Source organism: Carica papaya, chromosome 8, assembly GCF_054855325.1.
Source record: "Carica papaya isolate Zhongbai chromosome 8, ASM5485532v1, whole genome shotgun sequence".
Lineage (NCBI taxonomy): Eukaryota > Viridiplantae > Streptophyta > Magnoliopsida > Brassicales > Caricaceae > Carica > Carica papaya.
In genome coordinates, this window is record NC_142316.1 from 30,088,020 (window position 1) to 30,103,535 (window position 15,516).

General features: G+C 34.6%; 1 protein-coding gene across 1 annotated transcript; it reads left to right on the plus strand.

The window, feature by feature from the left end:
• The first annotated feature begins 7,081 nt into the window (after window positions 1–7,081).
• EMB25 (DEAD/DEAH box helicase) lies at window positions 7,082–15,516 on the plus strand. The gene is made up of 8 exons (XM_088209499.1): window positions 7,082–7,672; window positions 7,766–7,941; window positions 8,118–8,231; window positions 8,663–8,771; window positions 8,862–8,948; window positions 12,099–12,217; window positions 12,644–12,821; window positions 12,940–15,516. The coding sequence occupies exons 1-8, from the start codon at window positions 7,199–7,201 to the stop codon at window positions 15,184–15,186; spliced, it is 3,504 nt and encodes a 1,167-aa protein (XP_088065625.1). The 5' UTR covers window positions 7,082–7,198; the 3' UTR covers window positions 15,187–15,516.

Consider the following 15,516-nt stretch of genomic DNA (forward strand, 5'->3'; position numbering starts at 1 on the left):
TTTCCTTGGAGGATATGTTAAAAGGAATGATTCAATGCATTGACTATTATTCGTAGGGTTTGTAATATGCAATGTTATGTTTCTTATAAGTTGTATTTGATGGCAATGATGGATGCACCGATTCAAAGATTATTATTATTAGCAGTAAGTGTATTCACGATGCTCCATACTAGATGAATAGCTCTTGATATGTAGTTTTTCAGTTAAGGACAGATGATGCCCTTATTAGTTTTTTGCATGAAATAACACAAAATCTCACCCAAGGCTTTTATTTGCTTATCATCTTCATGGAGTTTGCAATTAAAATTAGAGTAGTCATATTAATTTAACATAGTGAGTCAAACTAATTTTGTAATATATAGACCCGAAAATTAGTTCAGGATAAATTTTAGTAATTTAAAAATAAATAAAATATTATTTATAAATTAACTTAATTTAATTTTGTCAAATTATTGGAAAAAAATAGGTTAGTGATGTAATCGAAAAAAATTTTGAGAAAAATGGGTGAAAATTTGAGTTCGAATGATGTTTTTTTTAAAACAATTAGAAATAGGGGGTCAAAGTACAAAAAGAAAAAATTTGACCACGTAGAATGATCCGATCAGCAGCTCCCACAAACCGGAGCAAGTTATGTGGAAAAACACGCTGACGTTGGAGAAAACACGTTAGAGAGTCTCGATTGGTCGAAAAAATTAAGAAACTGAAACCTACCGATGGTGAGGTTTTTGGGTGTGTCGATTACGCTGGCTCTCCTTTGCGGCTGAGATTCCTCCTTTGATCAACTTACAAAAAACAGATCGGTAAACACAATGATGAAAAAATCGCATGAAACGAAAACTGAGAAGGGACTTATCGAAGAAGGTTGCGGGTTTTGGGCCGCAGCGGCCCCGCCTATCTTTGCCCGCATTTTTTGGGTCAACCGTCGTTCGTTTTGCTCTGATATAGTCACAGGGGTGCTCAGAATCGAATTTTGAGCGGGTAGGAAAATGTTTACCTTTTTTGGCAATTGGAGGTGGCTCCGGTGCAGCATCGGTCGACTATCGGCTTCTTTCGTCGGTGTCTGATCATTTTTCTCCGGCGCCCCGGGTGTTTTGGTGGGGGGGGGGGAGGGGGGAGGGGGAGGGGTAGCTGGCGGTTAAGGTTCAGGTTCGTGTGATACGAAATATTTATCCTCATCATGCGTTAATCTGAGTCACTCATTGTGATCAATCTCGACCGTTCGATTACTCTTAAGAGGGAAACGGATTTGGACCATCCGCGCACACAAGATCGTTCCTGGGCCGTCTAATTGCGGAACACACGGATCGCCAACGTGGCCTCCCGCGTGACACCGACATTAGCGTGTCTTGCCACGTGGTGCGCTCTGGTTTGTCGAGATTATTGACTGGACGGTCTTACGTGACCAAACTTTTTCTATTTGCACTTTAACCTTTCTGTTTCTAATGTTTCTTTCAAAAATACTTTAAGAACTCAAATTTTTATCTATTTTTTTTAAAATTGTTTTCAGTGTCATTCCTATTTTTTTTTTTAAATATAACAAAAATTTAATTAAATTAATTTATAAAATATTTTTTTATACATTTTAAAATTGTTAAAATTTATTCTGAACTAATTTTCAAGTTCGGGTATTACAAAATTAATCAAAGTTGCTAAGTATATGCCAAATTATTAAAAATTAGTTAAATTACGATTTTAGTAATTGAATTATTCACTAAATACAATTGAGTTTCAAAAGTTTTCTGTTCTAATATTTTATATTTACAATATTATTTTAATTAATTATTTATTGTATAAGGAAAAGATTTTGATAGAGAATTAAGAAAATTATTTCTTTTCTTTTTCATATTTTTTACCTGTAAACTTTTAAAAATATAATAACTAAAATTAACTTTAATACATTTAAGAATAATTGTTTCATTTAATAAATGTATGTGATAATAATAAACATATTTTATGAAAAAACTTTGAATAATTTTTTTTTCAGAAATTTTATTTAATGTTAAATATATAATTTATTTCTAAAAATTTATAAAATTTTATAGGCTTATAACATCTTAATAAGAAAAAGAAAAAGAAAAAAATTAAATCAAATAGTAGTTATTGTTTTTTAGTGTGTTTTAATATATAATTAGGAAAGTGGATGTTTAATATGAAATTATATTGTTGTTTTTTAGTGTTTAATTTATGTTAAATTTGTAATTTGAGTGATTTAATAGGTGTTGTATTTTTAAAATTTTTATATTTATGCCACTATGCATGGTTTTTAAAAAAATATTGATTGGGTACGTATTAATAAGAAAATGATTAAAATTAGTAAGTTGATTGAATGTATATAAATATTTAATTATTTAAAAAATATTAAAATTGAAAATTATTCTTAATAAAATTTATTTATTTTTTATTTTATTTATGTCATACAAATAATAATAATAAATAATATGCAATATATAATTTTTTAGAATTTTTTTAATTTATAATCATAAATAATAAATTATAGTTTTAAATTAATTTTTTTATATTAACTATAAAAAAATTAAATTTTTATTTTTAATAATAAATTTACTTTTTAAATATTTAAAAAAAAATTATTAAAAGTTACGGTTTAAAAATTTTATAAGTTAAATTGTAATAGTCCCAGAAATATCTAAAAGAAATAAATAATAAGTTAAATGCGGAAGCGAAATAAAAGGATTAAAGTTTATATTACTTATACAATAATTTAAAAATACTAAATAACATTATAGAATTTACTCTTTTGAAAGAAACACAAGAAATAAGGAAATAAACGGAAAAGAGAAAATATCTAGCATTTACTCGCAATTTTCTTGTGGATCGGGCTCTAGAACATAGTTCTCTTGATCTGAAATAGTTAAATAAGGAATGAACTACACTATTCCAATAAAGATATCACACTATATCACTGATACAAAAATAAATGTGGGTATAAAAACAAAAACAATTAATGGAGCATTAAATTTAGCAAATTTATTTATCAATCATAAAATCATTTACCGTTCACTTACCGCAGTGGAATCTATGAAAACAACCTATGCAGACAATAATATCATACAGATCATAATTTCATGTAGGATCAGCAACATAACACATATTATAAATCTATACACATCGTCAAATAACCAAACAATAACTGTCATTTTTTCACCAGCCTAATAGTATTCATGGGGGTTCATATGGATGTCTCCGCTACACGTGACTCATTTCCTTTAATAATCTCAATTACGGGCCGTCCTCTCATACCCCGTCTAGTATGAGCCCCAAATTATTAAATCTCAATACTCCGTCCGGTATGAGGGTGAAGCGAGTTGTCCCCATACCTCGTCTGGTATGAGTGCCAAGTTATCAAGTCTTCATACTCCGTCTGGTATGAGACAACGTTCACGGTAGAGTTACCTATGTACCCGATCCGTCCACCATCTCCCAAGATATCTAGTAAGGCTGTCGTTCCATCTGTTTATTTAATCACACAACTTTCTTGTTTTTCTTTAGTCTCCATTTTCTAAATCAATCATGATCACATAAGCAAACAAATATGCATCAGGGAATGCAATCATATCTCAATTTTTTAATCAAACAGTAGTCACATAAGGCAACAATTCATGCATTAAAACTATAAAATTGATAAACTAGATACCATCATGCTTTTAGACTGTAAAATAGATCAACAAAAATTAATATAGAACAATTTTCGATTCGCGCTCCATTAGCAATCCGTAATTAATTATGTACATTTATTTAATTTGCACAAATACCATATTATTATTTATTTAAACTTCGATTCTATGATAGAGAATATGGTGAATGATCTTTACTCGATTTGATACCCGAAAAACTAAGCTGTTCGACTTCGTCTACAGATGATTCTCAAGTTCCCTAAATTTTTTTTTAGAATTAAAACGCGCTAATAGTACCTGCAAATGTTCCAAACAAACCCAAAATTAGTCCCAGAGCCCACTTGACCAATTTTGAAATTCTGGCACGGCGGCTCCGCCGTGCTACGGTGACAGTGCTGCTGCCCGCGGCGGCGATCCATCTGGGGTCGGCTGTTTTCAATCGTTTCGGCCGAATTCAGCCGATTTTATATCAATTCTTGCGAGAAAAAATGTTAAAGGGTCTTGTTTGGCCGAAAAAATAAAAAAAAAATTAAAACTCATAAGCGGCGGGGCTCTCTAGTGCAGCAGCTCCTCTGGCACACGTTGCGGTTGGGTATTTTGTTCTGGTCAACCTGTAGAGAATGGTAAGGTGATCACAACGGTGGAAAAATTATACAAAAGGGGAATTGAGAATGGCCTCATTGGAGGTGTTTTGTGAAATTCTCTGTGGCGGCGCCGCCGGACTTTGCCGGCATTTTTTAGCTAATTGGCCGGTCTTCTTCTCCGACAAGAGGTTCTAGTGGTTAGAGTTAGGGTTTGGTGTGGATGGGGGTTATTTATATCCGCTCGCTTTTGATCTGGGCCGTCTATTGCGTTTGATCTGGACCGTCCGATCGCGATTAAATAGGGAGTGAATCTGAGCCATTCATCACGATCCAATCTAAACCGTCCATCGTGATCCACTCTAGGTCGTCCGATCGCATTCAAATCTGATCGTCCGATCGCATTTGGGGAGAGAACGCATTTGGGTCGTCCATGCGAGCGGAAATAGATGTGGGCCATTCGATCACAGGCATGCAGATCGCCCGCGTGGTATCGCGTCAGCATTTGTTGCCACACAGTACGTCCTAATTCACCGAGGCTACTGACCGGGCATTTGACGCGGTGAAACTTCCTAAAATTATATTTTGGCCCTTATTTTTCGATTTTTCTTTCAAAAATACTCACATAATCCAAAATTTCATCAATTTTTCTCAAAATTATTTTCAATTTAATCATCAATCAATTTTACTTCATTTTTACTCTAAATTAAATGAAAAATAAATTACAAAAATTATATTTATAAATTTTAATTTACATACAATTTATTTTGCGGTGTTACATAACTCTCCCTCCCTTAAAAAAAATTTGGTCTCTCAAATTTGTCTCTCACTCTCAATCAAACAGTTTGGTATATTAGACTCTAAAGTTTCATTTTAGCTCCCACGTAACCTCCCTCGGTGTGTGGTTCTGCCATATGACCTTCACAAAGGGAATTTCTCGGTTGCGCAGTAATATGTTCTTTCGATCTACAATGCCGACTGGTACTTTCTCGTAGGATATATCCTCATAGAGTGGAAGAGGATCATAGGCCAAGACATGAGAGGGTCCGAGTTGTACTTGCGTAGCATGGACACATGAAATATATTATGTACCTTGGAAAGTTTTGGAGGCAGTGCTAACCTGTAGGCGGCGGTACCAATTCTGTTTAAGATTTCAAATGGTCTAATAAATCGGGGGTTCAGTTTCCACCTCTTGTCGAACCTACTGATTCTCTTGAAATTAGTGATCTTAAGGAACACTCAATCGCCTTTATCAAATTTCAAGTCCTTATCTGAGTATCCGCATAACTCTTTTGTCTGTTCTGAGCCATCTGGATGTTCTTCCTGATCTTAAATATTTTGGATATAGTCTCCTCTACCAGATCTACACTGTTACATAAATGACTGAATTACAAGTTAAATAAGTCTTTTTTTTTCAATTTCATTTAATATTACATACAATAAGATAAAGACAAATTAATAATTTGACTAAATATACAACTATATCATCTTATCAATTAAAATAAAACAACTTTCATTATCATATATTAATACACAATTTTTGCAAATGTAGTATAATTATATCATTATCATCCTGTGCAATTAATATACATTACCGTAGATTAGTTACCCACCACAAAAATCATCCAAATAAAGCATAAGAGTGCATAAATATGCATGTGTGTACTACGTTAATGATGTTTTCTTTTTTTATTTATTGTGTAAAGAGTATTCGTGGATGTCATTTTATCCAAGGTATAAATACATTGTTATTGTTTATTCAGAGCATCTAAAATTCATTTTCTTAAAACCTTATCCGGGTTTCTTCCATTAAATAGTTCCCGTCTCTCTTTCAATTTGTCTTTTTGCTCGTATTTTTTGTATTTTTTTTACAGATCTCAATAAATTGAGTATGAGAATAGCTTTTCAGGTATTTTTTACATGATATCAAAGTAGATATTGAGAATAACAAATCAAACCATAAGACTTCTCAATAAAGTCTACTATATTTGAATTGTAAATCATTCAAATTCGAAGAGTCCTTACCACATTAGCACAAATAAGAGCTCCAACAAAATACTCGTCAATTAGCTACTGGAGGCAAACAATTATTACATATAGATGAGACCTATGAAGCGTGTTCTGCAATTAATCCGACTAATTCACTCACATAATATTAGTTACTATATAAAAAATTATTATTTAGATTATTTTATATCTGATCATATTATTTGTTAAATTTGTACATCTGTAATTACAGTCATTAACATAAATTGATTTAATAGAGTTATTTATGTGAGTATGATGAAAAATTTTATATTATTAATAAAAGATATTCTATAAAAAAAAATGTCAATATTACTTAGCATAAAAATAAAAATAGCTGAATCTATAAGTAATACTAAGTCCATAATTGGATATATTTTTATTAATTATTTTAATTTCACCCAAATTTAGACTTGCCCTCCCTCAACATAAATTACTTTGTCATTCTTTTGTTTCTAACTCTATTCGTATTGTATTAAAAGGACAGTGATCATTGTATTTACTAATATGTTAATTATCCTATTAATTATAATTTATATATTTAATGTATAATTCAATTATCATAAAATTTGGATTATCAGGTTTTAAAAAGAATGAATTGTATAAAATCTTAACTTGAACTGGATCAAAATTATAATTTGAAATCGAAATGTTAATTTATTTCCAAATTTGATCACAATTACTATATCATATTTTTGGTCATATTTTCTAAAATTAACATTTGAATGATGGAGATATATACTTTTTTTATAAAAAAAAAAAAGAAATGAAAATATATATTACAAAAAGACACTCGTATTTTTCTTTTCAAACAATTCCAAAAATCCTCTCTTAATAATTCCTCCTAATGGAGTCTGTACTCTGCGGTCAGTACCCAACCCAAAATACAAGCCTCCTTCCATCCAAATAAATAACCCAGGAAAAACGAACCTTCAAAGCCCCTGCGAAACCTCTCCCGCCATGAACATTCTCTCTATCGTCTCAACTCCACCTGCCTTTTTCGCAGTCAAGTATTCCTTGCTTTCTCAGCACAGCAACTTCCAGTCTACAGGGTTTTGTTTCCCCAGGTCGTCTCTGTTTCATTCACTCCAATTTAACAGAAGAACCTATTTCAAGCATCCAAGCTCCATCTTCCCGGCGGAGGCCCAACTCTCCGGTGCTGACGAAGAAGATGAGGAAGAAGAAGATGAAAATGAGGATGAGGATGACGACGATGAAGAAGCTGCTGACGAGTATGACATTTCCGGCGAAATCTCGGACGATATTCCACAAAGCGAAGACGAAACTGAGTTATCGGAGGACTCGACTCAGCGCGAGGAGTTCAAGTGGCAGAGAGTGGAGAAGCTATGTGACCTTGTCAAGAATTTCGGTGAGGAAATGATTGACGCTAATGAACTGGCTTCCCTTTATGCTTTTCGCATCGACAAGTTTCAGGTATTGTAATATGCATTTATCTAATCTATTCATTCCATTGGATACTGAGTAAGTAGAAAATTCATTAAACTTGGTTTCTGTTTTTGGAATTAGCGATTGGCGATAGAGGCGTTTTTGAGAGGCTCATCGGTTGTAGTCTCTGCGCCAACAAGCAGTGGAAAGACATTGATAGCTGAAGCTGCAGCGGCGGCAACAGTTGCTAGAGGTCGACGATTATTCTATACGACACCGCTTAAGGCACTATCCAATCAAAAGCTTCGGGAGTTTCGGTATTAGTTCCTTATAGTCAAAGAAGTACAAAAATTTTTTTTTTTTGTTGAGAATTTACATTTTATTGCTTGCGGATAACTTTTCTTTTAGAGAAAGTTCAAATTTATATATGGCAGCTGATAATACAAAGGAAAGACAGGAATTTTGATTGTTTGGTGCTTACACCATTTTTTAGGGAGACATTTGGTGATGATAACGTTGGTCTTCTCACGGGAGACAGTGCAATCAACAAGGATGCTCAGATTGTGATTATGACCACCGAGATTTTGCGCAATATGTTGTATCAGAGGTATGCTAGTGTATGATTTCAAAAACTGATGACAGCAGTTGGAGCAACAAATATTAGTTAATTGACATGGCCAGGGTTGTTTTTGGAGGAAATGAACATGTAAGAAGGAGACCTGAATTTCAGTTTTAAATAAAATTTACCATACTACCAAGGAATTTTATTTTGTATAAGATGCTATTATAGCTATAGATGTCTGTAACATTGAAGTGACAGAAAATAAAGACTGATAGTTAGATTAATTATTTTGATACCAATGATGAAATATTGTGTCCCAGCATAGAGCTATAAAACAACAAATGTTTCTTTCATAATATGCTATTTTATATCAAGATATTCTTATCTCTCTTTCATTTCATTTTCCTTTTCCAATTGTATCTTAAGTTGATTGTCGTGATTAAGAATCATGGTATACTGTGTTTTTTCCCATGCAGTGTTGGAACTGTTTCATCTGGGACTGGCCTTTTTCATGTTGATGTGATTGTTTTGGATGAAGTTCATTATTTAAGTGACATATCTCGGGGAACTGTTTGGGAGGAGATAGTAAGTATATTCGAAGGATCTCAATATTATTATCCATTTCATCTTGATTATATTTTAAGTACATCCATCTAAATTTTCAAATACGTTCAGGTTATTTATTGCCCAAAGGAAGTGCAGCTTATTTGTCTTTCGGCAACAGTTGCAAATCCAGATGAGTTAGCTGGTTGGATTGGTCAGGTATTGTTGTTGGTTATATTGTCTATCCTCAGCCATTCTTCTAATTATCTCACACATCTGTACATGTCATAGTTTTGTTGCTTCATAAATGGTAGTTTGCAATGAAAAGCAATGCTGCTTTTAAATTTGATATTAGTACAGGAAAGCAAATCGGTCCAAGCCTTATTAGGTTTCCATTTTTAACCCATTTTCAGCTGGTAAGAATTTACCATAATGCTATTTTAGAATAATCATTCACTAACCCTCATCCTGGGTCTTGCATTCTCCTAGTTGCTAGTAGACTTGTTTGGGCTTAAGTTGGCATCTATTAAATACTATAATTTTATTATATGTTGAGGGGAAATTATACATGACTACTTATAGGAACCCCTGGCAGTTGCATAAGGATCTGACTTATATTGGGAAATATAGAGAAAATTATTCTCTTATACTCTAATATTCCTCCTCAAGCAAGCACACATACTGTATGCAAAGCTTGTTGCTAGTAAACTGAATGTGAGTTCTCCTAAAGATTTTGTTAAAGATTATACGAGTATATGAGCTAGCCAGTTTGTAGACTTTACACCTATAGTCCTAATCACATTGTGTAGGAGCTTTTCTCATGTATTACCGCACATGTGGATACAGTAATCTATAATGGATCTTCATTCAAAAGCATTACCAGCCTAATAAGCATGTATATACTCCTGATTTTCCGATGCATGATATGTGGCCACCAAATATGTAGCCACCAAATAAATAACACTAAAACAAAGGTGATTTCGGCAGCACAGGAAAAGGTTTCAGAATTACCTACACCTTATGTAGCCCTTAATTACCAACCATGCCTTGAAATAATCAAACGAGCCATTAGGATCAACTCATACAGTAAAAACCTAAAAAAATCCAACATAGAGCTTACAAGGGAAACAATTCCAGGGTGCCACCAGAGTCGGGGCAACAATTTCATAGCGGCCTATATCATATCTTCAGATATCACTTGTAATTACTTAATTGTCTTCCTTTTTCATCTTCTGCTTTTTATGAGGGTGCTTGAGTTTCTTCAGTTTTTCCAAAGAAGGATGACATAGGCTACTATGAATTTGAAGATGAGCAATAACTGCGAAACAAGTCACTGGAGAGGAAGAGTTGAGGTAGTATAACTGTACAAACCCTCATAGGTACTCGCTTCTCCAATGTTTGCCTTGTCTTCAACTCCTGAATAACAACAGGATTTGGCAAGAAACAAAAATAAAATGTCATTTAGTTGAAGTGACTAACAAACATAAGATAAAAGGGGAATTAGGGGATATATGTCTTACATTTTTTATTTTAAAAGAAAAGGAGAATTAGGGGAAAAAACAAAAAGGTAAGAGATGATCTAGTGGGAACAGATCATACACCACTTATAGTTAAAGGGGTCAAAGTAACTATAGGGACTATAATGGATGCGGTAATAAATTAAGGCTGTTTGGATTGGCTTATTCTTTTCTTATGTTTTAAACTTATATAATTTGAGTAATGGGCTTTAAGTTTATAGTACTTTAAACTGGAAAAGTATTTAGATTATTTGACTTATCTTTCTAGTTTTTAAGACTTAAAAAGCTGTAATGTTTGGTAAACTTGAGCTTTTAAGTTGAAGTTTTTTTTTGGTCAAGGACTAAAGAGATTATGTTATAGAATTCACTATTTTGAGGAAGGCTAATATTGATAAGAAAATCTGATCAAATCGGCTTAAAGCTATGTGCTAAAAGCTCCAGAAAAGAAAAGCTGGTTTTTGGATTTTTCTTTTCTTTTTTCCGGGTTTAAAAGCTCTTGAGCTTTTAATACGTTTTGCATCCTGATGAAAACATGTTGGCTTCTTTTGTAGCCAAAATATCTTTTAAGCACATTTAACTGCAAAAAGAAAAAAGCCAATGGAAGCACATTCATATTTGATATATTATTTTTGGTATTAATGTATATCACCCAGGGTGTAGAGATAGTTGAGAGGAAAGGGGTAGGATTACCAAGGGCAAGAGACACAATAGGGTTGGAATCTTTTCTAGATGTCTGATATTGAAGAAATTTAGAGTTCTCTTCCTTTGGAAGCATCAAAGCTAGCTTCCGGGATGGTCTTACCAATCAACCTCCAATACTGATGGTGTATGGCTATTTATGGTAAATGGAGGCAACTTTTGCCTCGCATCTCTACCACGGCCACCTCGACCATTTTTAGCACCATAGCCTTCCCCTCTACCTCCACTATTCACCTGAAATACAAGCCCACAGTTGCTACTAGTAGTATCTTAGGAAGATGTAACCTTAGAGGAAGACCGCAACTTGCGCATGGAAGCAAAAGGAGTGAGTCAACACTTTCTAAATCTGTAAGTACACAAGACCAAATTGTATTTTCAATTATGCCAAAAGAGCACATAGTTAGTAAGTGCTTTGTGAGCTTCCTCGTAGCCTTTACATATGCTGTAATGGGTTGAACCATATTTACTTTCACAAAGACCCACTATAATCCAACAAGGTACTTAGTAGTTAATTTTCTTTCCTGGTTTTGTTAAACAATTTGACGGACTAATCTTACGGGTAATATTGCTGGCATACAAAAGCTTGAAGTAGTTTTGTGTTTGCATGTGTGTGTGTGTATATATATTCTCCCATGAAACAAGGTGGATGCACATATTTAGCAACATTAGATTTCATGGAATTGAATAGGTGTTCACCCTCCTGCCACGAGGCATAAGCTTTCTTATTATCCGTCGGGGAAGAACACAATGACACTGTTTACTCTTTCCAGTAAGTTGGAAGTGCATCTTGATTGATTTAGCTGATTTGACATAATTCCTACCATGCAAATGGCAGGTAATAATTTGGGGCCCAGGATTAATAAGACAAACCTAGACTTCATACTACTATTTGAAGTCTTCTCTAGAAAAAACCAAAATAGACAGCTGATTAGAAGTTATTGCTTGTTTTCTCAACACAAGTGAAACTGCTGGCCAAAGGAACCACTCAGAGAAATTAGTGGAAATCACCTAACCATTATGCTCTATCATTTTAAGGGGGCAAAAGGATATTACTTTCTTTACAATCTTTCTGTTAGAAAAATTGATTTTAACTATGAAACATCTTAATAATTCATAATTATGCATGTTTGAAGTTTTATTTATCCATTTGTAGATTCATGGTAAAACTGAGTTGGTGACATCATCAAGGCGTCCGGTTCCGTTGACGTGGCACTTCTCAACAAAGACTTATTTGTTACCTCTCCTTGATGAGAAAGGAACACGCATGAATAGGTAATGACTCATTTATCATACTTATTCAATTTAGCTTATTGTTTATTTAGAAATAAATGCAAAAATATTATAGCACAGTATGTCCTCATTGTTTAGAAACCTCTCTTTGGAGGCTACAAACCATAAATTCAAGCAACTTTTGGACAGACTATTCTGTTGTCCTCATCGTACATGTCTATGAGAGGTTGTTTGCTTCTTTCTTCTTTGACATACTTAAAGAAAAAAGAGTACTTTTGTCAATGATTGATAGTATTTCTTCATAGCAACATTTTTTCACTGCTTATTTTGGTCAAGTCTAGAGACAATTGCAAGGTTATGATACAATACCATCTTGCTTTGGGCAATACTTTGATGTTTATTGTCCGTGTTTGCTTGTCTGTGTCTGTGACTAGTAAAATACATTGATGGACATTTTAATTGGAGCAGGAAGCTGTCTCTCAATTATCTTCAACTTTCTGCTTCAGAAGTTAGTTCTTATGAGCTTAATGGGTCTAAAAGGAGGACTTCAAGAAAACGTCGAGGAGATATGAGCTACAATAGTTTGATTAATATTCCTGGACAGTCTCTTTCCAAGAATGACATAAACAGAATTCGTCGTTCGCAGGTGTTAACTACTTTTTCTTGTGAATAAAGACCACTTATTTTTGGTTTTAATGTCTATTCGTAAAAATTCCTTTTGAATAAAAATTATTTAGTTACCTACCATAAATTATATTTTTCAGGTTCCTCAAGTTATTGACACATTATGGCACCTTAAGACACGGGATATGCTGCCTGCAATTTGGTTTATTTTTAACAGGAGAGGATGTGATGCAGCTGTGCAGTATGTTGAAAACTGTGATCTGTTAGATGACTGTGAGAAGAGTGAGGTCGAATTGGCCCTAAAGAGGTTCCGTATACAGTATCCTGATGCTGTCAGAGAAATAGCTGAGAAAGGGCTTTTGGAAGGGGTTGCTGCACACCATGCTGGCTGTTTGCCCTTGTGGAAATCATTTATTGAAGAGTTGTTCCAACGGGGACTCGTTAAGGTTGTCTTTGCAACGGAAACACTTGCTGCTGGAATCAATATGCCTGCTAGGACAGCTGTTATTTCATCTCTTATTAAAAAGGCTGGTAGTGAACGCATCCAGTTAAGCCCAAATGAACTGCTTCAAATGGCAGGGCGTGCTGGACGCAGGGGCATTGATAAAAGAGGCCATGTTGTACTGGTCCAGACTCCTTATGAAGGTGCAGAGGAGTGCTGCAAACTTCTATTTGCTGGAGTCCAACCTCTTGTATCACAGTTCACTGCTTCCTACGGAATGGTGCTGAATCTTCTAGCAGGTGCAAAAGTTACTCGTAGATCAAGCGAACCAGGTGAAAGTGTAGCTTTACAAGCAGGGCGAACTTTGGAAGAAGCTAGGAAGTTAGTTGAGCAAAGTTTTGGGAACTATGTGGGAAGCAATGTCATGCTTGCTGCAAAAGAGGAGCTTGCTAAAATAGAGGATAATATTGAAATGCTAACTTCAGAGATTACTGATGAAGCTATAGATAGAAAGAGCAGGAAACTTCTATCAGCAGCAGCATATAGGGAGATTGCAGATCTGCAGGAAGAACTAAAGGCAGAAAAATGCCTTCGAACAGAATTGCGAAGAAGAATGGAATTCAAGAGACTTGTTGCACTGAAACCGCTGTTAAAGAAGATGGAAGATGGACACTTGCCTTTTTTATGCTTACGTTATAAAGATTCTGAAGGAGTTGAAAACATAGTAGCTGCTGTTTATTTGGCAAATGTTGACTCACTCAATGGTTCAAAGCTGAAGAAAATGCTTTCTGACGATGATTTTTTTGCACTAAACGTAGCTGAGGCTAAGTTAATGGCTGATGAAACTCAAACTATTGAGCCATCTTATTACGTTGCTCTCGGTTCAGATAACTGTTGGTATTTGTTTACAGAAAAGTGGATTAAAACTGTTTATAGGAGTGGGTTTCCTAATGTTGCTTTAGCAGATGGTGATGCTTTACCTCGGGAAGCTATGAGCATACTTCTTGACAAGGAGGGAATGCAGTGGGACAAGCTTGCTGGCTCTGAATTTGGGGGTTTATGGTGTATGGAAGGATCTCTTGAAACATGGTCCTGGAGTTTAAATGTCCCTGTTTTAAGCAGTCTTTCTGAAAATGATGAAGTCTCACATATATCACAAGAATATAGTGATGCTATAGAACGTTACAAGGAACAACGGACTAAAGTTGCACGTTTGAAGAAAAAGATAGCCCGTACAGAAGGCTTTAAGGAATATAAGAAGATCATAGACATGAGAAAGTTAACAGAAGAAAAAATAAGACGGTTGAAGACTAGATCAAGTCGTCTAATAAGTCGACTAGAGCAAATTGAGCCATCAGGTTGGAAGGAGTTTTTGCAAATCAGCAATGTTATACATGAAAGTAGAGCGTTGGACATTAACACACAGTTAATATTCCCTCTTGGTGAAACTGCTGCTGCAATTCGTGGCGAAAATGAACTCTGGCTGGCAATGGTTCTTCGAAATAAAGTCTTGCTAGAGTTAAAGCCTGCACAACTTGCTGCTGTCTGTGCAAGTTTAGTTTCTGAAGGCATAAAGGTTCGTGCTTGGAAGGATAACAATTACATATATGAACCTTCGACTACCGTAATTAATGTTATTCATTTCTTGGAAGAACAAAGAAGCTCCCTTCTGCTACTTCAAGAAAAACACAGGGTAGAGATACCTTGTTGTTTGGATAGCCAATTTTCTGGTATGGTTGAAGCCTGGGCTTCTGGACTGAATTGGAGAGAGATGATGATGGACTGTGCAATGGATGAGGGCGATCTCGCTCGCCTCTTACGGCGTACAATTGATCTATTGGCTCAAATTCCTAAACTGCCTGATATTGATCCACAACTGCAACATAATGCAACATTAGCTGCAAATGTGATGGACCGTCCACCAATAAGCGAGTTAGCTGGATGAAACAACTGTGGCCATGATGATTTATTCTGTAAGGCTGTAGCTTATTCATTGCTATTTTTACATGAAAAGTTATACTAAAATATCTCTATATATCAAATTCTTTCATGTGCCAGCTGGAACACAATCCAGATAATGTGCTCCAGATCGGCCCATTACTCCTGAATCACAGATTTACTGTAGGGACTATTAGAAAGTTGTGACTTAAGGTTAAGAGAATTGTAAGTTCAATAGTATATGTGTAAGCACCACTCATACATTTATTACTCTCCCCTCATTATTTATGAATAGAACTTGGCAGAGAAAAGAAAGAAACTGCCAGACAAGTGTATA